General features: G+C 36.4%; 1 protein-coding gene across 1 annotated transcript in view; it reads right to left on the bottom strand.

Annotated features, from left to right (window-relative positions):
* Positions 1 to 11,272: 11,272 nt before the first annotated feature.
* The window catches only part of LOC136835319 (uncharacterized), a 165,411-nt gene continuing 155,519 nt past the window's right edge, over positions 11,273 to 21,164 (bottom strand). The window contains exon 4 of the mRNA XM_067098659.1: positions 11,273 to 11,555. Within this exon, the coding sequence (XP_066954760.1) occupies positions 11,397 to 11,555 (159 nt within the window). The 3' untranslated portion in view covers positions 11,273 to 11,396. The remainder of the gene's footprint in view (positions 11,556 to 21,164) is intronic.

Genomic DNA, 21,164 nt, shown 5'->3' with positions numbered 1-21,164 from the left:
TATTCGTGCTGCAACAGAACGTTTGCAGAGATGTCACAAAGGCATCAGGACCGTGAAAGGCGCATACTGCCTGTCGGAAGTGAGCGTGTGAGGCGAGTTTTAGACTGGGTTGCTGGAGAAGGACCCAGCATCCAAAGTGAATTTTAACATTCGGTCAACTTTGACTGGACCGAAATGATCGAAAAACGCATCCGTAAGCCATAATTATTACATTCGAGTAACAATCAATCATTTACCTTCATTTTGCAACAAACGGAAAGTCTCTAGCACAATATTTAGAATTTTGGTGAATTTTTGACAAAAAAATTTTCCTCCGCTCATATGTGAACTCCGCTGAAAATCCTGTCATTTCTTGCGTCAGCTTGCCGTAATTTTTTCGCCGTTTCATATTATTCGTTACATAAAGTGTTATACATCAAAATGTGCGCAATTTCATGTAGAATACAACAAAAAATATATCATTCCTTTAGCTCTTCACAGTGTTTTAATATTTACATCGAAATCACGATAACTGACAAAATTTTAACATTCGGTCAATTTTGACTCGACCGAAATGATCGAAAAACGCATCCGTAAGCCATAATTATTACATTCGAGTAACAATCAATCATTTACCTTCATTTTGCAACAAACGGAAAGTCTCTAGCACATTATTTAGATTTTTGGTGAGAGAAAAAAAAAAAAAAAAAAAAAAAAAAAAAAAAAAAAAAAAATCCTTCGCTCCGCGCACGTACTCCGCTGAAAATCCTAGCATTTCTTGCGTCAGCTTGCCGTAATTTTTTCGCTGTTTCATATTATTCGTTAAAGTGTTATACATCAAAATGTGCGCAATTTCATGTAGAATACAACAAAAAATATGTCATTCCTTTAGCTCTTCACAGTTTTTTAATATTTTCGCCGAAATCACGATAACTGACAAAATTTTAACATTCGGTCAACTTTGATTCGACCGAAATGATAGAAAAACACATCCGTAAGCCATAATTATTACATTCGAGTAACAATCAATCATTTACCTTCATTTTGCAACAAACGGAAAGTCTCTAGCACATTATTTAGATTTTTTGTGAATTTTTGAAGAGAGAAAAAAAAATAATAAATAAATAAATAAATAAATAAATAAATAAATCCTTCGCTCCGCGCGCGCGGACTCCGCTGAAAATCCTGTCATTTCTTGCATCAGCTTGCCGTAATTTCTTCGCCGTTTCATATTATTCGTTACATAAAGTGTTATACATCAAAATGTGCGCAATTTCATGTAGAATACAACAAAAAATATATCATTCCTTTAGCTCTTCACAGTTTTTTATATTTACATCGAAATAACGATAAATAGAAAAAATCAACCTTCGGTCAACTTTAACTCGATCGAAATGGTTCAAAAATGCAATTGTAAGCTAAAACTTACAGCCTAGTAATATTCAATCAATTTCCTTCATTTTGCCACAATTGGAAAGTCTCTAGCACAATATTTTGATTTTTGGTGAATTTTTGAAAAAATTTTTTTTTACGTCCGTGCGTTACGAATTCATGCATCATTTTGTGATAATATTTTCTCTGTGTTGCTTTAATCGTTTTACAATCTGTTATATACCAAAATCATCGCAATTTAGTGTACAATACAACAAAAAAAATTAACTCATTAGCTTCAACCGTTTTCCTTACAGCGCGATTTGTATACAATTATATATATTTTTTTTCGCTGTCATATATACCAATATTTATATATGATATTTTTTTTTTATTTCTGATGGTTGCATACTAAACTTCAGGCAATGAGAAAAAAAGGAGCCAAAAATGAACTCTTAATCTTGAACACTAAGCGCGTTGTGATATTCTGAAAAAAACTTTTTTTCCGCTTCGGCGCTACCTCTCGGAGGCCGGCGGCATACAGGAGACGTTTTTGAAAATAGGGCTTCGGCGTTAAAGGGTTAATTTACATACAAAAGCTTGAAAACTTATAAATTTCATAAAAAATTAAACAAACACTTTTGCAGGGTTTCTTAGTGTTTGCAAATGTTTGCGTGTCTGTGAAAAACTCGTGTATGACCGTTAGTTAGGTTCCAATGAAAAATTCGTGTCTGTGAATTAATTTACAACTCGAATCGCATAAGTTCGAGGGTATTACTGTACGTATGTGTATATATATATATATATATATATATATATATATATATATATATATATATATATATATATATATATATATATATATATATATATATATATATATATATATATATATATATATATATATATATATATATATGTTACAACTCAATATGGAAAAATAAGTTACCTTAGTTTAACCAGACCACTGAGGTGATTAACAGCTCTCCTAGGGCTGGCCCGAAGGATTGTATTTTTTCTTTAGGTGGCTAAGAACCAACTGGTTACCTAGCAACGGGACCTACAGCTTATTGTGGAATCCAAACCACATTACGACGAGAAATTAATTTCTATTAGCAGAGATAAATTCCTCTCATTCTTCATTGGCCGGTCGGAGAGTCGAACGCTGAGAGGATAATTGCCTAGTGTTTACATTAGGCAAGCATTTTGCACAAAGTTTACAATAGGCAGATTACTTGAATAATGTTCACTTTAAGCAAGATTTTCAGATTAGGCATGGTATTTTGCCTGATGTAAATAGACTGAAGAACCACGATCGCTTAATTGGAGATTCAAAGAGGCAAACAGTTGCTTAGGCCACTGTCCATTGGTCAGTGTGCTACGCTGAGGGTCACAGATGTGGACTGTAGTCCAACAAATCCCAGAATGTTAGCGGTCGTCCTTAAGGAAGAAGATGGGCTATAAACTCTAGGTTGCTGGGAGGGAATTTTGGGACCAAATTTTACAGCTGCTGACGTAAGTGCAATCTAACAGCCAGTTAAAAGATAAAGAGGTTCCTGATGTCTGTCTATCAATTAGAACAGCAACAGCAAGGGCCACTGGCAGACAAGGATACACTAACTGTCAATGTACAACTCAATGTACATCAGGACGATGCAGCTGCATAAGAAAGACTTAAATACAACTTGCACTGTCACCCTGGCAGAGCATACAAACATTTGGATGGATGTATGATATTTAGGGCAAAAACCCAGGCACTGGGGCCAACAAGGCCATTCAGCGCCGTAAAAAGAGAAAATAAATTATGTTAAAGTTATGAATTCATGAAGGAAATTATTAATAAATAAAATGAAGTGATGTGACCAATAAATAAGGGTATAAAGTTTCATGAATGATGTGACATATAAATAATAAAAAATTTAATGTTGTTAAAATTCTACGTGATGTAATAAATATATTAAGAAATACATTAAATATCGTTAAAAACTGACACACTTTAAAAAAAAGATGATAGCAGAAATATCTGCTTCATCTTCCAAAATATCAGACAGGGATTTACCCTGAAAATATCTTTCTCTTTGGTTAAAATATCTGGGGCAGACCACCAGAACGTGCTCCACTGTTAGTGTCTCGTCACAGTAAGCACACTCTGGAGGGTTGCTTCCTTCTAAAGTAAACTGATGGGTTAGACGAGTGCCCAATCCTTAATCTGGTTAAAATTACCTCTGTTTGTCTGTCAAGCTGGAATGACGAAGACCACAGTAGTATATTATCCCCAATATTTCTATATTTCTTATTATTGGCTAGAAGAGGAAAAGTCCACTGTCTTGCCATTTACTTAAAACATAAGAACTAATGGGAACTTTTAGGTCTGTATGAGGCACTTTTCTGAAAGAGGTTTCTGATAAAATACTAGCAGCTTTCGCTTCCCTGTCTGCCATCTCGTTTCCGAGAATCCCCACGTGAGAAGGGACCCAACAGAAAGAGACTGATTTACGCCGACAATATATACAAAAAAACCACACCTGAACTTTTTGAATTAATGGGTGAAAGCTATTAAATTTTTTAATACTTCTAAGGTGCTTCTAGAGTGAGTATATGACAAAATTAGAGTCACTACTTTGAAAAACTAAATCTAGGGCAGACACTACGGCTGTTAATTTGGCAGTAAATATTGACGCAGAATCAGGTAATTTAGTTGTGTACGCTGTACCACCAAGGATAACAGCGCAACCAACACCACTATCTGACTCTGATCCACCTGTAAAGATCTTTGTAAAATTAGCATGGTTAACATCATGCTCTAAGAATTTTCCCCTAATCTCTTCTTCAGTGCAGTCCTTTTTGTTAAATAGTTTCTTACATACTGATGCTTCTGGAATAAGCCATGTAGTATTTTCAGGATATTCTACTTCCAAGACTTTCTGAGATTTAAGATTACTATTCCTAACATCCTCATTCAGTCCAATTTACAATGGTTTAGAAGCTCTTGTACCAGAAAAACTTCGAGAGTCTGTTTCCTTTAGTACTTGAAAGGAGGGATTTTTGGGAGCACTTTTTATTCTAACCATGTATCGCAACCCTAGCTCTTGCCTTCTTAGATCAAGGGGAAAATGATCTGTGTCGACATATATGCTTTCAACAGGAGAAGTTCTAAAAGCCTCTGAGCATATTCTCAACCCCATGTTGTGTACAACATCCAGTTCCTTTAGCTTGGTTTTACAGACCGAGGAATAAATTTGACAGCCAGTTTAGCTTAGATCAACACAGTCATATAACCACAGAAGGGATTTCTTATCAGCCCTCCAACTAAATCCAGAAACAACCTTTAAATTATTCATAGATTAATATTAAACTTTAGGGCATTTATGTGGCTAGCCCATGTTAATTTATGGTCAATAGTCATCCCCAGAAATTTAACTTCACTTTCGTAAGGAAGGATGGACCCTTTTCAACTAAGTGTGGGAACCTCTTCCACACACCGGCACCTGGTGAATCTTACTGCAACTGTTTTGGAAGAGGAGAATTTGAAACCATTCTCATCAGCCCACTTAGTAATACCATTAATCGTATCCTGTGCAGTACATTGCATGGTCATCGACAAAAAGCAAGCATTTAACAAGGGGTGGGATTTTTTCAACCACACTATTTATTGCCACTGAAAAAAGTGTTACACTTAAAACACTTCCTTGGGGAACTCCTTCCTCCTGCATAAAAGGTTGGGAGAAGGAGTTTCCCACTCTTACCTTAAAAAGTCTGTCTGTTAAAAAGGAATATATAAACCTGATCATTTTTCCACATATGCCCATCTTGTGCAATGGTTTCATGATGACAATTCTCCAAGTCAAAAAATATGCCAATGGTCTGACATTGTTTGGCGAATCCTTGCTGGATTCGGTTGGTCAGCCTCAGCAGGGGATCAAGGGTGGAGCGGTTTTTTCTGAAACCAAATTGAAATGGCGATAGTAATCCTTTGGTTTCCAGGTGCCAAACTAGTCTAGTATTTATCATTTTCTCCATCAGCTTACATACACAGCTGGTAAGAGCTATTGGTCTATAGCTGGTGACTTAGGAAGCATCTTTATTAGGCTTTTTAATATGAACAATTATGGATATTTTCCAGTCCTTGGGTCAAATTCCAGTTTCCCATATTTTGTTTATAATCTTCAGTAAATGTTTTTTGGCATCATCTGGGAGGTGTTACAGCATTTCATATATGATTGTATCCTCACCTGGAGCTGTGGATTCACTTGAGGAGAGCGTCTCACAAAGTTCTCTTAGGGAAAATTTGTAGTTGCATGGTTCAGATTTTCCCAAATCAAACTTCAGACATATTTCAGAATTCCTAATTCTTTGAAATTCTGGAGAATAATTGTTAGGACTGGAAACTTTAGAAAAGTGTTTTCCTAGCTCATTGGGAACTTCAGTGGCCTCTGTGATTGTCTCATTTATTTTTAATGAAGGTAATGGTGATGCAACAAATTTTCCACTCTTAGTGGGGTCTTGGAGTTTATTCCATTAGTATAGTAAAGCCAACATTCTCTTTTGGCTTTCTTATAAAAGCGCTGCTGCTTGGCTAAAGCATGTTTGTAGATTAATTTAGACTGAGGGGAGCCACTAGTTTTGTAACGTCTGTAGCATTTCCTAGTCACTTTTCTCAGAATACCACGTCTTATTCCACCAGGGAACTGCAGGTCTAAGAGATTTGCCTTTTGTTTTTGGATTCGAGCCTTCAGCACTCTTCAAAGTAGATTCAATAAAGTAATCATAGGCATTTAGATGAGAATGAAAGGACTCAAACTCCCTATGTAGACTGACACCCTTACTGAATTTATCCCAGTCTGCATCCTCTACCCTCCACTTAGGTAAAACTTCAGATGGACCATTTTCAGTGTATTTCAAATGGATTAGGTAGTGATCACTTCCATTTAAATATTCATTAACACACTAATTAAAGTCAAGGTGGATACTAGTTGAAGAAAAACTAAGGTCCAGTGCAGAGAAATAATTATCGTGAATGTTGTGGAAAGTCTTTGACCCATTATTATACTGTATAGGGTAACATCGTTCCTGTCAATAAGGTCTTCGATTATTTTCCCTTTACTATCTAAAAACTGACTTCCCCAAATGGGGTTGTGGGCATTAAAATCATCTAGAAGTAATGGAGCTAGAAGTTGGTCAATTAACGACTGAATATCTCCAATGTTAAAAGCTAGGTCTGGTAGAAGGTATAAGGAGCAGATTGTTATCCTCTTTTCTAAAATGACTGAAATAGCGACAGCTTGTAGTGTTGTATTTAACTGTATTGTGGAGTGCTGTAGAGATTTATTCATAATAATTGCAGCACCTCCATGGGCACGATCACCAGTTGGGGGATATGATTTAAATATTGAATAATTTGGTCTAGGATTATAAGCAGAGTTGCCTAACACTGTTTCCTGTAGGCACATAATCCCCGGATTGAATTCATGCATTAAAACTTTAAGGTCTTCTGTACGGGCTCTGAGACCTTTACAGTTCCACTGAAGGATATCGAGCATGAATGCTAAGGTGGTAAAATGTGCTACTTCCCACTCCTTGTAGGGGAAGTACTGTTCCTAAGGTGGAGCAGGAAATTCTCCTTTATAAGAGATTGTTTTCTTAATCCCCTTTCATCTGAGTTGGAGTTCAAGGTCTTTGGTTGATCTTCATATTTTTTATTATGTACCTGATGTTCAGAATTACTACTGTGATTCTGTGCACCACCAATCCTATTTGTCTTAGGGCGGCAATTCAGTCTTGAACTCAAATGTTTTTGTTCTGAATCCACTTTTGGAACCACCTTTCTAGGAGGAGATCCCTTCCAAAACACTGAACCCATTTGAAGTTTTTATAATAAAGTTATCATTATTTGGGGAAGTAATTCTTGTGCACTTATTGGTAGTTGCAATTGTAGCTTTTATTATTATTTTTGTTTGTGGCTGTGATGATTGATGGCTCTGAACTAGCTCTATCTAACTGGGATTGTTCCTTTAGCTTATTTTTGTTTGAGAGATTTTCTGAACATTTTCCTGAATTATTAGTTGATTTTGGCACCCTTATTTTTGGAGATGAATCAGCAGCTGTCGTAGAGGTGGCATTTAGATTGACTTTGGAAGATAAATTTTGTGTGCTTTTGGACGTACAATTTTTGGTATTGGACTCCAAAGCACTTGCCAACGAAAGTTTCTGACCAGTTTGGAGATTTTCATTATTATTTATAGTTTGAGAAATAGTAGGTTTGTGATATCTACTATCAGACACAGTTGTTGGTTATGTCAAGAAAGTATCGTGGATCAGTCAGGCATTCGCATTCTCCACCAATGGCACAAGTGAGAGTTGACTCCCAACAGTCCACCCCATACCCTACCCTTTCAGGATAGCACCAGTATGCTTGCAGTGGCCCAAGTATAAGTGCAGAGAAATAATTATCGTGAATGTTGTGGAAAGTCTTTGACCCATTATTATACTCCCGCCTGCTGGGAGTTTTGCCCCTACTAATGAGGACTGACTCCCCACTCCAACCATACTGGTAGGCTTCCGGACAAAAGCCAGGAGTCCCACCTCCAAAAACTAGCCCCCCCCCCCCCCCGGATTCCGATGGACTGATCCCCAGAGATGGTTCCGCCCTCAAGATAGCAGTGGGAAAAAACCCATCACCATCTCTTAGGTCCAAACTATCTCAGGTGGCGACTCAACCAACAAAACTCCCACAATTAGCTTCGAATGCGAACCCCTTCCAAAAAACGATCCCTTCTCAGACTCACCTAAGCAGTAAAATTTTGCGAATGTGGAAATGTCCACGCCATTTAAACCAAAAACTACGTAGGATGATTCGTCAGGACCCGGGACCAAAGGCCAGGGTACCTTAGCCCCTCACCTCGTCAAGGCGTCCTACTTGAGGGGGTGCAAACATTTGAAACTGGACTCGGGCAGGGGCGTCATTTAAGGGGGTTGGGAGGGCAACTGCCCACCAGCCTCAACTTGACTCCCCTTACCCTGCAAAAGCCCAATGAAGTAACAGCAGCTGGTTTTCCATTATTACCACGAAATTCAAATGTGTCATCACATTAACTAATGACTAATTTATGTGCTTCAAAAAGGACATAAAATAGCTCAAAAAAAAAAAAAAAAAAAAAAAAAAAAAAAAAAAAAAAAAAAAAAAAAGCAAAGCAAAGCTTTCCTCGCCAAATCGTCTTTGCTCCCCAAACAAAAATCTGAAATGACTCTCCTGGACTCAACTCAAACTTTTATTGGTCTTTTATTAATTTTGTTTGTTTATTCTAATAAATTGCAATTTTTAAAACTGTCTCTAAATCTACCTTAATATGTACTACATGTTAACATAATCTTTCACAATGTGCACAATGTGAACATTAGGCAATGCTTGGGCAGTCATATTCCCATCAGGAAAAATTGAGCTGCATGTGATCAGGCATTTTTTTGCCTGTTGACAAATTGTACACATTAGGCAAATTGCTTACCTAATGCGAACATTAGCCAATTTTCTGCCTAATGTTCACATTGGACAAATATCCACATTGAGCGGTACATATATACACAAATATATACACACATATATATACACATCATAAAAAATGAAAACGTTCTACAATGGGTGATTTTTCCATGCAGGTTTAAGGAAATGTTTGTGACATTCCTTGCACTCATAAATAGCTGAGAACAGAGAAATTAGTAGAGAAAGCATTATAGGGTGGATGAGATGCTTTTTATGTTTTTCCCACATTTTGAGAGAGAGAGAGAGAGAGAGAGAGAGAGAGAGAGAGAGAGAGAGAGAGAGAGAGAGAGAGAGAGAGAGAGAGAGAGAGAGAGAGAGAGAATTATACCACAATTGCAGTTCACAAAAGTACTTCCATTTTTATCCCCTTAATGCTATTCTCAGTTTTATTTCTGTATTTTGTCAGTTTTCACTTTCATGTATTTTGTCAATTTTCACTGATAAAATGTTAACAAAAATTATCAAAATAACAAAGCATTCCTTATTTCCTATTGACCTCATTTATAAAACATGACCTGCTTTGCTTTGGTTGAGGAAGGGAAGAAGAGTTGTAAATAGCTCAATGTGTTACCAACATCTAAGACAAAATTCATTATGAAATTTGCACATGAATATTTTCAATAGATATTTTACTGGGGGGAGGGGGGTCCATGTCCTACGCAGGTAGATGCACCATCTGACAATGGCATGTTACCATGGCAAAAAATTTATGTATTTTTTAATAAATATTCTTTATCAAAATTCTTGTACATTACTTACACTGGCAATGCCTTCCTCTTCAATTCCTCAAACAACAGGTTTCAAGGTTAGGGAAACACTTGCTCTTTGGCTACTTTTTTCCTCTCTCCACGCTCTTAAAACATGAATAAGTATGAATTACTTACTATCAGAGTCATGTTCCTTTCCACTAAGATATGATTCATTTTCTTCTCGGGACAATAAATTGAGAACAAACTCTTCATCCTTCCTTTTCAATATTACCCCATTCCTGACACCAGATATGTAAAGTCACCACATCGACGCCAGCGTAGTGTTTCAGCGGCGCCATTAACTAAGTCTCCGCTGAGCATGTTTTCTTGGGTGACTTCCCATTTTCTTCAAACTCAATTAGTCATGCCCAAAACGTGCCAGGTCATGCAATTTTAACCATTTTTACTTTATACGTATTTATACAAATGTCACGCATTGTGTATCATATGTTTCTTCATTCACAGGCATCAAGACTGTATCCATATTGAAGTTCTGTATGTTTTGTATTGTAATTTGTACTCGTTCACTGCATATTATTGTTTATTGTTTCGACCTCAGGTCAGTCAATTCTATTGTCTTTCGCGGGCTGGCGCCAGTTGGCCGCTATATAAACTGCCTGGATCTGTAATAAAGTAGCAGTAACTTTTACCTGCTCGTTTCTTTGACACCTTACAGTGGTGACCTCCGGAGTATCCCAGAGCCATTAACGGACCGACACGGCGACTTAGTCTTGGCTCCAGGATTTCTCCAAAACGCTCTTAGCAGCCTAAACACGGCGCTGTAACCAGCGTTTGAGCGTGCTGACTCTCGTCGGTGTACCCCACCAGCGGAACCACACGGCGCACGAAAGTGCGTACTTACGCGAGTACCCCACTCCAGTAAGGGATCAAAGGAACGAGCATGGACGCGGGTATCCCCTCCTTCATGCAGTTAAACGCGGACCTTGCGGACTCGGAGGTTTACCTACCTGTCGGAGAGTCCCGACAGCGACGCAGCACCCCTTCCACCCAACCGCACTCCAGCACGCCCTCACCCCCACAGGCGCGGCCACCCCAGGAAGGGACTGCCCAACCAGCAGCCTCACAGGCGGGAGACCCCTCCGTTATCTTTAAGGAGTCGCGGCACCCTTCAGCGTCCCAGCAGATACAGGGATTAGTCAGACGCGTCCCTCGTCTGGGGGGGGGGAGTATTTGTAAAGTCACCACATCGACGCCAGTGTTGTGTTTCAGCGGCGCCATTAAGTCTCCGCTGAGCATGTTTTCTTTGGTGACTTCCCATTTTCTTCAAACTCAATTAGTCACGCCTAAAACGTGCCAGGTCACGCAATTTTAACCATTTTTACTTTATACGTATTTATACAAATGTCATGCATTGTGTATCATATGTTTCTTCATTCACAGGCATCAAGACTGTATCCATATTGAAGTTCTGTATGTTTTGTATTGTAATTTGTACTTGTTCACTGCATATTATTGTTTATTGTTTCGACCTCAGGTCACAGTCAATTACATTGTCTTTCGCGGGCCGGCGCCAGTCGGCCGCTATATAAACTGCCTGGATCTGTAATAAAGTAGCAGTAACTTTTACCTGCTCGTTTCTTTGACACCTTACAGATATGCTAACTGACAATCGAAGACAAAACTAAGGGAAAAAAATGAGTAAAGAGAGTGGCCCTAAACAAAAACAAAACTTCTTCCCCCTTACAAGATGGAAGATGGTTAGAATCAAGGTCAAGTCTGCTACTTTTTACATGGCAAAACTAATTGTAACGTGTGATCACTGTTACCTTGTCAGAGCTTTTAAATACAGAACTGTCAGGTTTTCTTCCCTGAAGTGGTGGACAATTTGCGTCCACCAAAGCAGCATCCACATTAACATCATCATCACAATCATTGTGGAAGCTTGTTGTAGGGGCATTCTGAAACAGAATAAAATAAAAGTCAGTATTCAAGGAAATCCAGTCATAAAAGTAAGTAGGTCATGAAATCTTCACTTCCACTAACTGCCTGTGAAAAATGTTATTCATGGCAAAATTGACTTGGTGTTTACTTTATAGTCAACTATTAAGGTAAGTCCCAAATTCCAAAGGAGGACATTGGAGTTATTCAAAGGAAAACAATGAGAATTTCTTTTCACATTAAAATATTTCTAGATGAAAAATTAAACACTGCTCTGTTAAATAAACACAAAGACTCATTTTACCAATAATTTTATTATTCAATATGCGACTGCCATTACAGGAAGCTCCTAATAATCTGGATCCTTATTATCCAACACTCAACTTTAACTGACACAACTGGACTCCCAAGGGACCAAAGAACAGGTTTGGACGTAGGCAAAACCTATTTTTGGTAGTCGCTGTTGAGTCCTCAAGATTACTTCTGTTTGGTCCAAAATGAACGGTTCACGTCGTTACCAGCGCTCGGAAAAAATTTGACTTTCTCAGTTTCAGTTAAAGGATTATGGAGACATCAAAAATAGCAAAAGTGCTCAATATTAACAAACAATTGAGTTTTAGTTTTAAACTTCTAGAATTTATATAATTTGTTTGTTAAAGCCAGAACCTGGCTCACTGATCACTAGCCTACCTAGTTTCGTAAGCGTTGATTGTTATATAGTTCTTAAAACGAAAATTGTTTTAAGTTCTAACTAAATGTTTTAACAAAAAGAAATGTTCCACAACTTACTATTAATATGGAAAATCCTTTCAGTTTATACAATGTCTACAATAATCTTTGCAGTAAGTGAGAATAATTCAGACTAGATTAATAGTGGATGTTGTCGGTAGTCTATGTACATCCTTGAATTACGTATCCTAAGTGGCCTAGCTTAGACCGAGGATCCTAGGATCAAAAATAACAATATTTGGGCAAAGTAAATCGATAGCCTAACAATGAGGCTACATATTAATATAAATCTTTTCCCTTTTATATAAGCCTGTGCACTTTAGCATGAGCTAAATAATCGACAACTAGCTTAGGCATTACCTTATATCAAGTTAAGTGGTAACTTTTCATGAAACATTCCATTTCTGGACTAAATTCTTAGCCTAGACCATGTAATTAGGACTAAATGAAATCGTAATCTGTGCTAGATGAGATGGTAACTTAGCCTTAAGGCTACATACTAAGGTAGGCTAATTGTGTTTTATGTATGCTTAGACTTCTATCAACCCCTCAATTCAGTGGACCCAATACAACCACACTGCACAGGCTACAAAAGGTGATCTTGATTGCATTAGCATCAAGAGCTCGTACAGTATTAGTGAACTGGGCTCTCTTAGATGGGGACGATGAATCACGCAAATAGCTGACCATCATTTATTATTGTCCCAGGGCCCAACATTCCTGGCCAAGAATATGGATCCTTTAAAAAGGAAATTCATTCTTATATGAAAATTCAATTTAGCAGACAAGACATTACGACCAGTTCAAGCACTTAAGGTTTACCTAGAAGTCACGGCAAACACCCCAGAAGGTCCTACTTTCCTACACCCTAACACAAACTAACCACTCTCCCTACAAAGATTGAGAATGATTGTAGTGTTTTCTCATTAAAAATGGAAATCCACACACTTTCCATAGGTCACATGATGTTAGGAAAGTATGTCTTTGGCCTTCTTCAGAAACGTCTCTTTCAAAGAAGTCTCCAAATGTATAGGGTGGTCATCAGTTAAATCACTGCCACATGTTTGAACAAATTCGACTACACTGTGTATCAGCAGGTGGCATAGTTAGTCTTAACCCCTAGGTGCTGCGGTTTTTTTGACGGTGAGTATGCTAACTATCGCTGGGAGATGGGTGACAGTACTACAACAAAACCCAGCATACTTAGGTAAGCCACTGTAGAACTACATCCTAAAATGTAAGTTCGTGCATAGTTTCTTGTTCCTTGTTATCAAAACCTGAAAAGTACTTGGAATAAAGAATGGGACTTGAAATCTGTGGCTTGACCTTGGACCGGAAATGATATTTCCTTTTGGGTGTTGGGATTAAAAAGAGAGAGCTTAAACCTTTTTCGTCACCTGTCAATTTCTTTTGTAAAGCTCCTTGAGGACGAAACAGTGACTACGCTATCAAAAAACAGGTTTTGACGTAGGAAAAACCTATTTTTGGTAGTCGCTGTTGAGTCTTCAAAACCCTCCCACTTCCCTGACGAAAAGGCATGGGATCAACCTGCATTGACCAACAGAGTAATGGCTCCTTGGTCTTTTAACGGCCCGGTTGTAAACAAGAGGGCAGATGCTCATGCGCAATAGTCACTTCTCTTTCTTGCAGGTTATTTGACGTTGGAAAAACTGGATTCAGCTTTGCTGAAGGTAAGGGAAAGTGCCCTCTTATCTTTGAGTCCATTATATACTCCATCATATGTTATAATGTTAATCATTACGACACAATACATGGCCAAAAGACCAACTAGAAGAGAATTCTGTGACATTAGTTTGGTCACCATGGAGCTCTGGTAGACCATGGAAGGTAAACCCTTGAGGACAAAACGGCGACTACGCAATAAAAAAATATATGGCAAAATCATCCATATACAAGATACTTATAATTCTGATAGGTAGATTATTACTAATATTTTTTGCTAAAGTAAACAGTGTGCACTAAGGATGTACTTGACAATGCATCATCAATTCTCACTTGAAAAGTGCGATTTGTCAAAAAGTTTTTGATAAACCTAGGTAAATGTCCACGGATGCTGTTTTTATGTAATGTGTTTAACCCTTTAACGCCGACTGGATGTATCGTACGTCGACTAAAATTGTCTGTTGGGTGCCAAGTGGACGTACCATACGTCGACTACAAAAAATTTCAACCTTCGGTCAACTTTGACTCGACAGAAATGGTCGAAAAACGCAATCGTAAGCTAAAACTCTTACATTCTAGTAATATTCAATCATTTACCTTCATTTTGCAACAAATTGGAAGTCTCTAGCACAATATTTCGATTTATGGTGGAAAAAAAAAAAAAAAAAAAAAAAAAAATCCTTACGTCTGCGCGGTAACTCTGCCGAAAATTTCAGAAATTCTTTCGTCATTTTGTCGTAATGTTTGCACCGGTTTATATTAGTCATTATATAAGTTTTATATATGGAAATGTGCGCAATTTCATGTAGAATACAACAGAAAATAACTCATGGTTGTAGCTTCTATCAGCTTTGCAATATTTTCATATAAATCACGGAAAGTGCCAAAATTTCAACCTTCGGTCAACTTTAAGTCGACCGAAATGGTCGAAAAATGCAATTGTAAGCTAAAACTCTTACATTCTAGTAATATTCAGTCATGTACCTTCATTTTGGAAGTCTCTAGCACAATATTTTGATTTATGGTGAATTTTTGAAAAAACTTTTCCCTTACGTCCGCGCGCAGTAACTCTGCCGAACATCTCAGAAATTCTTTAGTCACTTTGTCGTAAATTTTGCACCGTTTTATATTAGTCGTTACATAAAGTTTTGTATATGAAAATGTGTGAAATTTCACGTAGAATACAACAGAAAATAACTCATGGTTGTATCTTTTATCAGTTTTGAAATATTTTCATATAAATCATGGTAAGTGCCAAATTTTCAACCTTCGGTCAACTTCAACTTGACCGAAATGATCAAAAAACGCAATTGTAAACTAAAACTCTTACATTTCAGTAATATTCAATCATGTACCTTCATTTTGCAACAAACTGGAAGTCTCTAGCACAATATTTTGATTTATGGTGAATTTTTTAAAAACCTTTTCTTTACACCTCACGGTAACTCGGCCGAACATCTCGGAAATTCTTTCGTCACGTTGTCGTAATGTTTGCACCATTTTATTTTAGTCGTTACATAAAGTTTTATATATGGAAATGTGCGCAATTTCATGTACAATACAACAAAAAATAACTCATGGTTGTAGCTTTTATCAGTTTTGAAATATTTTCATATAAATCACGATAAATAAAAAATTCTACTTTCAGTCAACTTTAACTCAACCGAAATGGTCGAAAACTGCAATTGTAAGCTAAACCACTTACGGTCTAGTAATATTCAATCAATTACCTTCATTTTGCAACAAACGGGAAGTTTCTAGCACAATATTTTGATTTATGGTGAATTTTTGAAAAAAACTTTTTTTTTACGTCCGCGAGTTACAAATTCATGCATCATTTTGTGATAATATTTTCTCTGTGTTGCTTTGATCGTTTTACAATTTGTTATATACCAAAATCATTGCAATTTAGTGTACAATACAAAGAAAAAAAATAACTCATTAGCTTTAACCGTTTTGCTCACAGCGCGATTTGTATACAATTACTGTATATGAAACTTTTTTTCGTGCTGTCATATATTTCAATATGATAGATATTTTTTTTTCATTTCTGATGGTTGCATACTAAACCTCAGGCAGACAAAAAAAAAAAAAAAAAAAAAAAAAAAAAAACAAATGTTCAACAACAACAACAACAACACACACACCCCTTTAATCTTGCAAAAAGTGTGATGTGATATTTGTGGGGAGGGATTCGCTTTGGCGCTAACTCCTGAACGCCGCCGGCATACAACAGACACTTTTGTAAATAGAGGCTCGGCGTTAGAGGGTTAATACTGCATATCTCCATGTAGTATCATACGCCTTTTCAGTGTCAAAAAAGACGGCTATACTAATTTGTTTTTGTTCAAATCCTCTTTGTATGTGGTCTTCCAAGTTAGACGGAGAATCAAGTGTCGATCTGTTACATTGTGACCCAAATTGAGTGGGAGTCACAATTTTATTTTCTCGAATGTGCCATATTAGTTGAGCATTTACCATTTTTTCTAATAATTTGCATAAACAACTTCTTAAAAGAAATTGGTCTGTAATTGTTTACATTACTGGGATCTTTTCCAGGTTTTGGGGATAGGAATAATTATAGCTTTACGCCATTCATCAGGAAATAAATTTCAAAGCCATAAGTGGTTAAAAAACTCTATTAAGTACGTCTTTGCCAAAGGAGTTAAATGGCACATATCTCACAACAAATACTGTCACCGACAGGGGCAGGTTTATTGCTGTTCAACAGAGCAAATTCCAGCTCTTCCATATTAAATTTTCGATTATAATACTGTATATACCTTATGTTGTTTCAAAGTTTATTGTTATTAATTCTATACTATTTTTCTTTGTGCGGAAATACTCTAAATTTTGGTCACTGCTTAATTTTGCAAAATTTTCTCCTATTACATTACTTATTTCTTTAGGATCAAGTACAGCCAGTCCTCAGTTATTGGCGGGGGTTCCGTTCTGGGGGGCGTGATGATAACTGAAAATCGCCACTAACTGAAAATCGGCAATTTCTGGCGCAAAGCGGATATCGGCGATTTTCAGCACCCAAAGTTGCAGATTTTCGTCGCTAGACAAGCGCCAGAAAAACAGATTGTAGTTAACCGAGCCAGCCGTTAACCGGGGACTGCCTGTATTCCTTTTGCATCTTTTTTTGTATGGGAGTATTATTAGAGATCTGATACATTATTTCCTCATTGAAATTATTCTTCCTTGAATTACAGTACTTCTTTTAAGTTTTGCAGATATTTTGTTACAGGGTTTTAATGTAGCAATTTCTAATAATAATACAGCAAAACCCCATATTCGCGGGGGATGTGTACCGCAACCCCCATGAATAGCTAAAATCCACGAATACTTAAAACCCCTCTAAAAAAACACTAGCACTGCCATTTTGATAGTTTAAACACAAGAAAAACTGTGTAAAACTGCTTATACCTGAGTATTTTAATAGTTTTATTAGAAAAAGTGCATTTATTCATGAAAATTATATGAAAATACAGTAATTAGTGAATATTTCTCAGTGAAAAATACCCCGAATGGACGAATTTTCCACGAATATTGGGTAGATATGTTCCACAGAGAAACCCGCAAATGCGTGAGTCCGCGAATACGGGGGGTTTACTGTATAGTCACTTTTTGTAAAATTCCTTCTAATACTGGTAATGTATGGTATATTTTACTGAACTTTCTATTCAAATTACCTGATCATCTTCCAATTTGGTGTTTTATTTTTATTAATGATTGTTAGTTTTTCAGACCACTATGGGACTTTGTGTTTTGTTGGAAGAGATTTCGATTTTGGTATTGCTTTATCAGCAGCATTTTTAATGAAATCAACAAGAGATTTTTTAGTTTCATTATGGTCTTTCAAATGTTCAAATGGTTGGATATTCCTGGTGTGGAATTCATATTGCTCCCAATCTGCTTTACAAATGTTATATTGAGGGACATGCGTGGTGGGATTATTTTGTAATTTAATAAAATTAATATTGGGAAATGATCACTTGCATGCAAGTCCTCAACTATATTCCAATCCAATCTGTCTACTATGTTTGTTGTACAGAGTTAAGTCGACCGAGGAAATGTTCCAGGTGTTTTAGAAAAATATGTGCTGATTCCATTATTATTTATGCAGCACGTCATATGAATCTATGAATTCTTCAATTTTACGTCCTCTTCTATTTGAGTCTATACAATTACAGTCTCTCACTACGTTGTGGGCATTAAAATCACCTACTATTAATGTAGGTTCCTTGGCATTATTAAATAATTCTTTAAGTTTGTCAGTCATAATTTTTACTTGTTTGTTTGTATAAATTTATAAATCACAAACATCGTTTTATATTTGTATTCTACTACTCGATATTTACAGATCGGTGAAGTTTACAGGTACTTTTGTCATAACATACTTTATGTACATAAACAGCAGTCCCTAAATTTCCTTCTTCCTTTCTAAATGTAGATGCTAGGGTATATTTACCTACTGTTGATATTGTTTTGCTGACATGTTGTAAACATAATATCATTGGTTCGTACTCTTTTAGTAATCTTTGTAATTTCTCCTAGGTGTAATCTGGTCTGAAGACAATTTTGTTCCATTGTATAATATAGCTACTGAAAATATTTGATTATATAGTAGCTGAGTTTTACTCTTTTTTTTATATTATCAACTTGGAGGATCTTTTCTAATAATTTACTCACAACATTCATTTGCCTTTCTTTGTAATATACTAAGTGTTCAATGCCCAAGCACCCTTTTTCATGGGTACTCAAATCTGTGGTTTATTTTTTTCTATATTTCATAAAATCTCTTATAATGTTTGTTAAACCATCTTTTGTCATGTTTTTGTTATTATTACATAATCCTACAAAAGATTCGTTACACCCGTGTTTTCACGTACATTCCTCGTTTCATTTGCTCTTGTACCAATTATTGGTGATGGAGTAATCTCTTCTCCCTTGACATAATCATTGTTATCTTTAACTTCAGTGTTTTGAATATCTGTATCCATAGGTTTTACCATTATTTTAGGAGATAAAGGTATATTCTTACTACGTTTTTGTTCTTTCTTCATATCCTTTGTCTTTGGTTTAACCGATGTTGCTCTAATAGTTGGTTTTTTTCATTTTGGGTGGTGTTCTCTCCAAAGGCATTTTTTTAAACCTTTAATTTCCACTCCATCACGACCCTCTTCTGTCACTTCTATAGTAGCATCCTCCTGTGTTCCTATTTGCATTAATATTTCAAATGAATTGGATAAAATATTATCTATCACATTTGTACCAGTTTCTTTATTCTCTTCCATTTTAGTTTTTATTTCTAAAGCATTAATTTCTTCTTGAGATTTACTTTTCTGTGTTCCATTATTTCTATTTGTATGCATTTTTGTTACGTGATTGGTTCTTGTTATTAAAGAATACGTACGTTTCTTAGGCAATCTAGAATTCCTCTCACTTTCAATTCTAATTTAGCTTCTTTAACAGACATTCCAGTTCTTTCTTGTAATATTTTTAAATGTATTGTATATATAGTACATACATTCTTTGGATCTTGCATGATGGTCTTGCCCAAAGTTTATACACTTTGTTTCGCTGCACCTCCATTGTGTGGCATGTTCTTCAGATCAACAATACACACACACGGTTTGCTGCACTTTCATTGTGTGGCATGTTCTTCAGATCCACAATACACACACACACGGTTTGCCGTACTTTCATTGTGTGGCATGTTCTTCAGATCCACAATACACACACACTGTTTGCTGCACTTTCATTGTGTGGCATGTTCTTCAGATCCACAATACGCACACACAAGTTTATTTTGACAATATATTTTTGCATGTCCATATATTTACTACAATTTTTACACTGCAGCGGCTTTGGGACGTATGGTCTTACTTCTCTGGTTTGGCCTAAAATTTTTAATTCCTGAGGTAGATCTTGACCTTCAAAATTTTATTTTTGCAATTTTTAAGATTTCTTTATCTGTTTACTTGGCAGATCATATAGTTCACAATCCTGTACTTGGGGTATCTCTTTTTAAGTGAGTCTAATAGTATTTTCTTTTCAACTGACTTGTTATTATTCTCAGGAAGTACAATGGTACCCTGAATACTGTTCATAGTACCATGTTTTTTTTATTTTCATATTTGTTATCTATATTTTTTATTAAATAATTTTCAGACTGATTTTTTGTTGTGGCTTCTATAAGCCATGTCTTTCCTTTTATTTGTCTAAACAACATTTCAGTCCTAGAGTGTCTACTCAATAATTTTCCAACTTGAGTGCTGATATTTTCTGGTCAGTTTCTAAGGTTAGAAACCTTGACCAACTGCCACTCCCAAAAAGGGAGTCAAAGTGAGTCAAGGTTGGGTCAAGACAGTATTTGCTTTTTTTTCTCTCTCTCTCTGTACTGGAGCATATGGTTCCAGCGCAATTACCGTATTTGACGGCGTATAAGACGCACTTTTTAATAAAAAAAAAAAAAATGGCCTAAAAAACCCCCCTGCGTCCTATGTACATAATGTAGGCTCAAAATTTAGGAATTTTGGCCGAAATTATACATGAAACGTCACGTAGATGTTGTAGACTAGCCTAACATTCGGTGTTATCCTAATAACCTATTAAAAAACAAAGTTTATTATAATTATTTATCATTGTCACACTTACCATCACCGCAATTACCACTGCTAGTATTATAATCAATATCTACGTTGTTATTATCGATATTTTCATTAAAATGTGTTAATATCATTATCGTCGTCTACAGCGCATCGCCGCATTCCACATTTACAGACTTACAGTACGTGTGCTGCCACCTATTGGTAATTATCTCGAGAGCTTTACGGATAACAAGGCTTCGTTCAGTTGGTAGTTGGCAATTCCTGCTAACATTCTCTTTACGCATAACAACATGGCTTCGATCAATTGGTGGTTGACAATTCCTGCGACCATTCTCTTTAGGCATAATAACAAGGCTTCGTTGAGTTGATACTTCGTAACTCGTGTTAGCATTCTCTTTTAAGAATAACAACATGGCTTTGTTCAGTTGCTCAAGAGACTCGAGCCGTTACATAAGAAACATTTTTATTTACTGGATTTTACCCCTGCAAATATGGATATGGGAAGCAAGAGGCAAAGTTACACTATTCGTTACAAACTTCAAGTTATAGAATATGCTAAAGAACACGGCAACAGAGCAGCAGCAAGATATTTTGGTCTTC

Source organism: Macrobrachium rosenbergii, chromosome 55, assembly GCF_040412425.1.
Source record: "Macrobrachium rosenbergii isolate ZJJX-2024 chromosome 55, ASM4041242v1, whole genome shotgun sequence".
Lineage (NCBI taxonomy): Eukaryota > Metazoa > Arthropoda > Malacostraca > Decapoda > Palaemonidae > Macrobrachium > Macrobrachium rosenbergii.
Note: the sequence above shows the minus strand (reverse complement) of the source record. Positions and strands in the feature narration are given on the sequence as shown.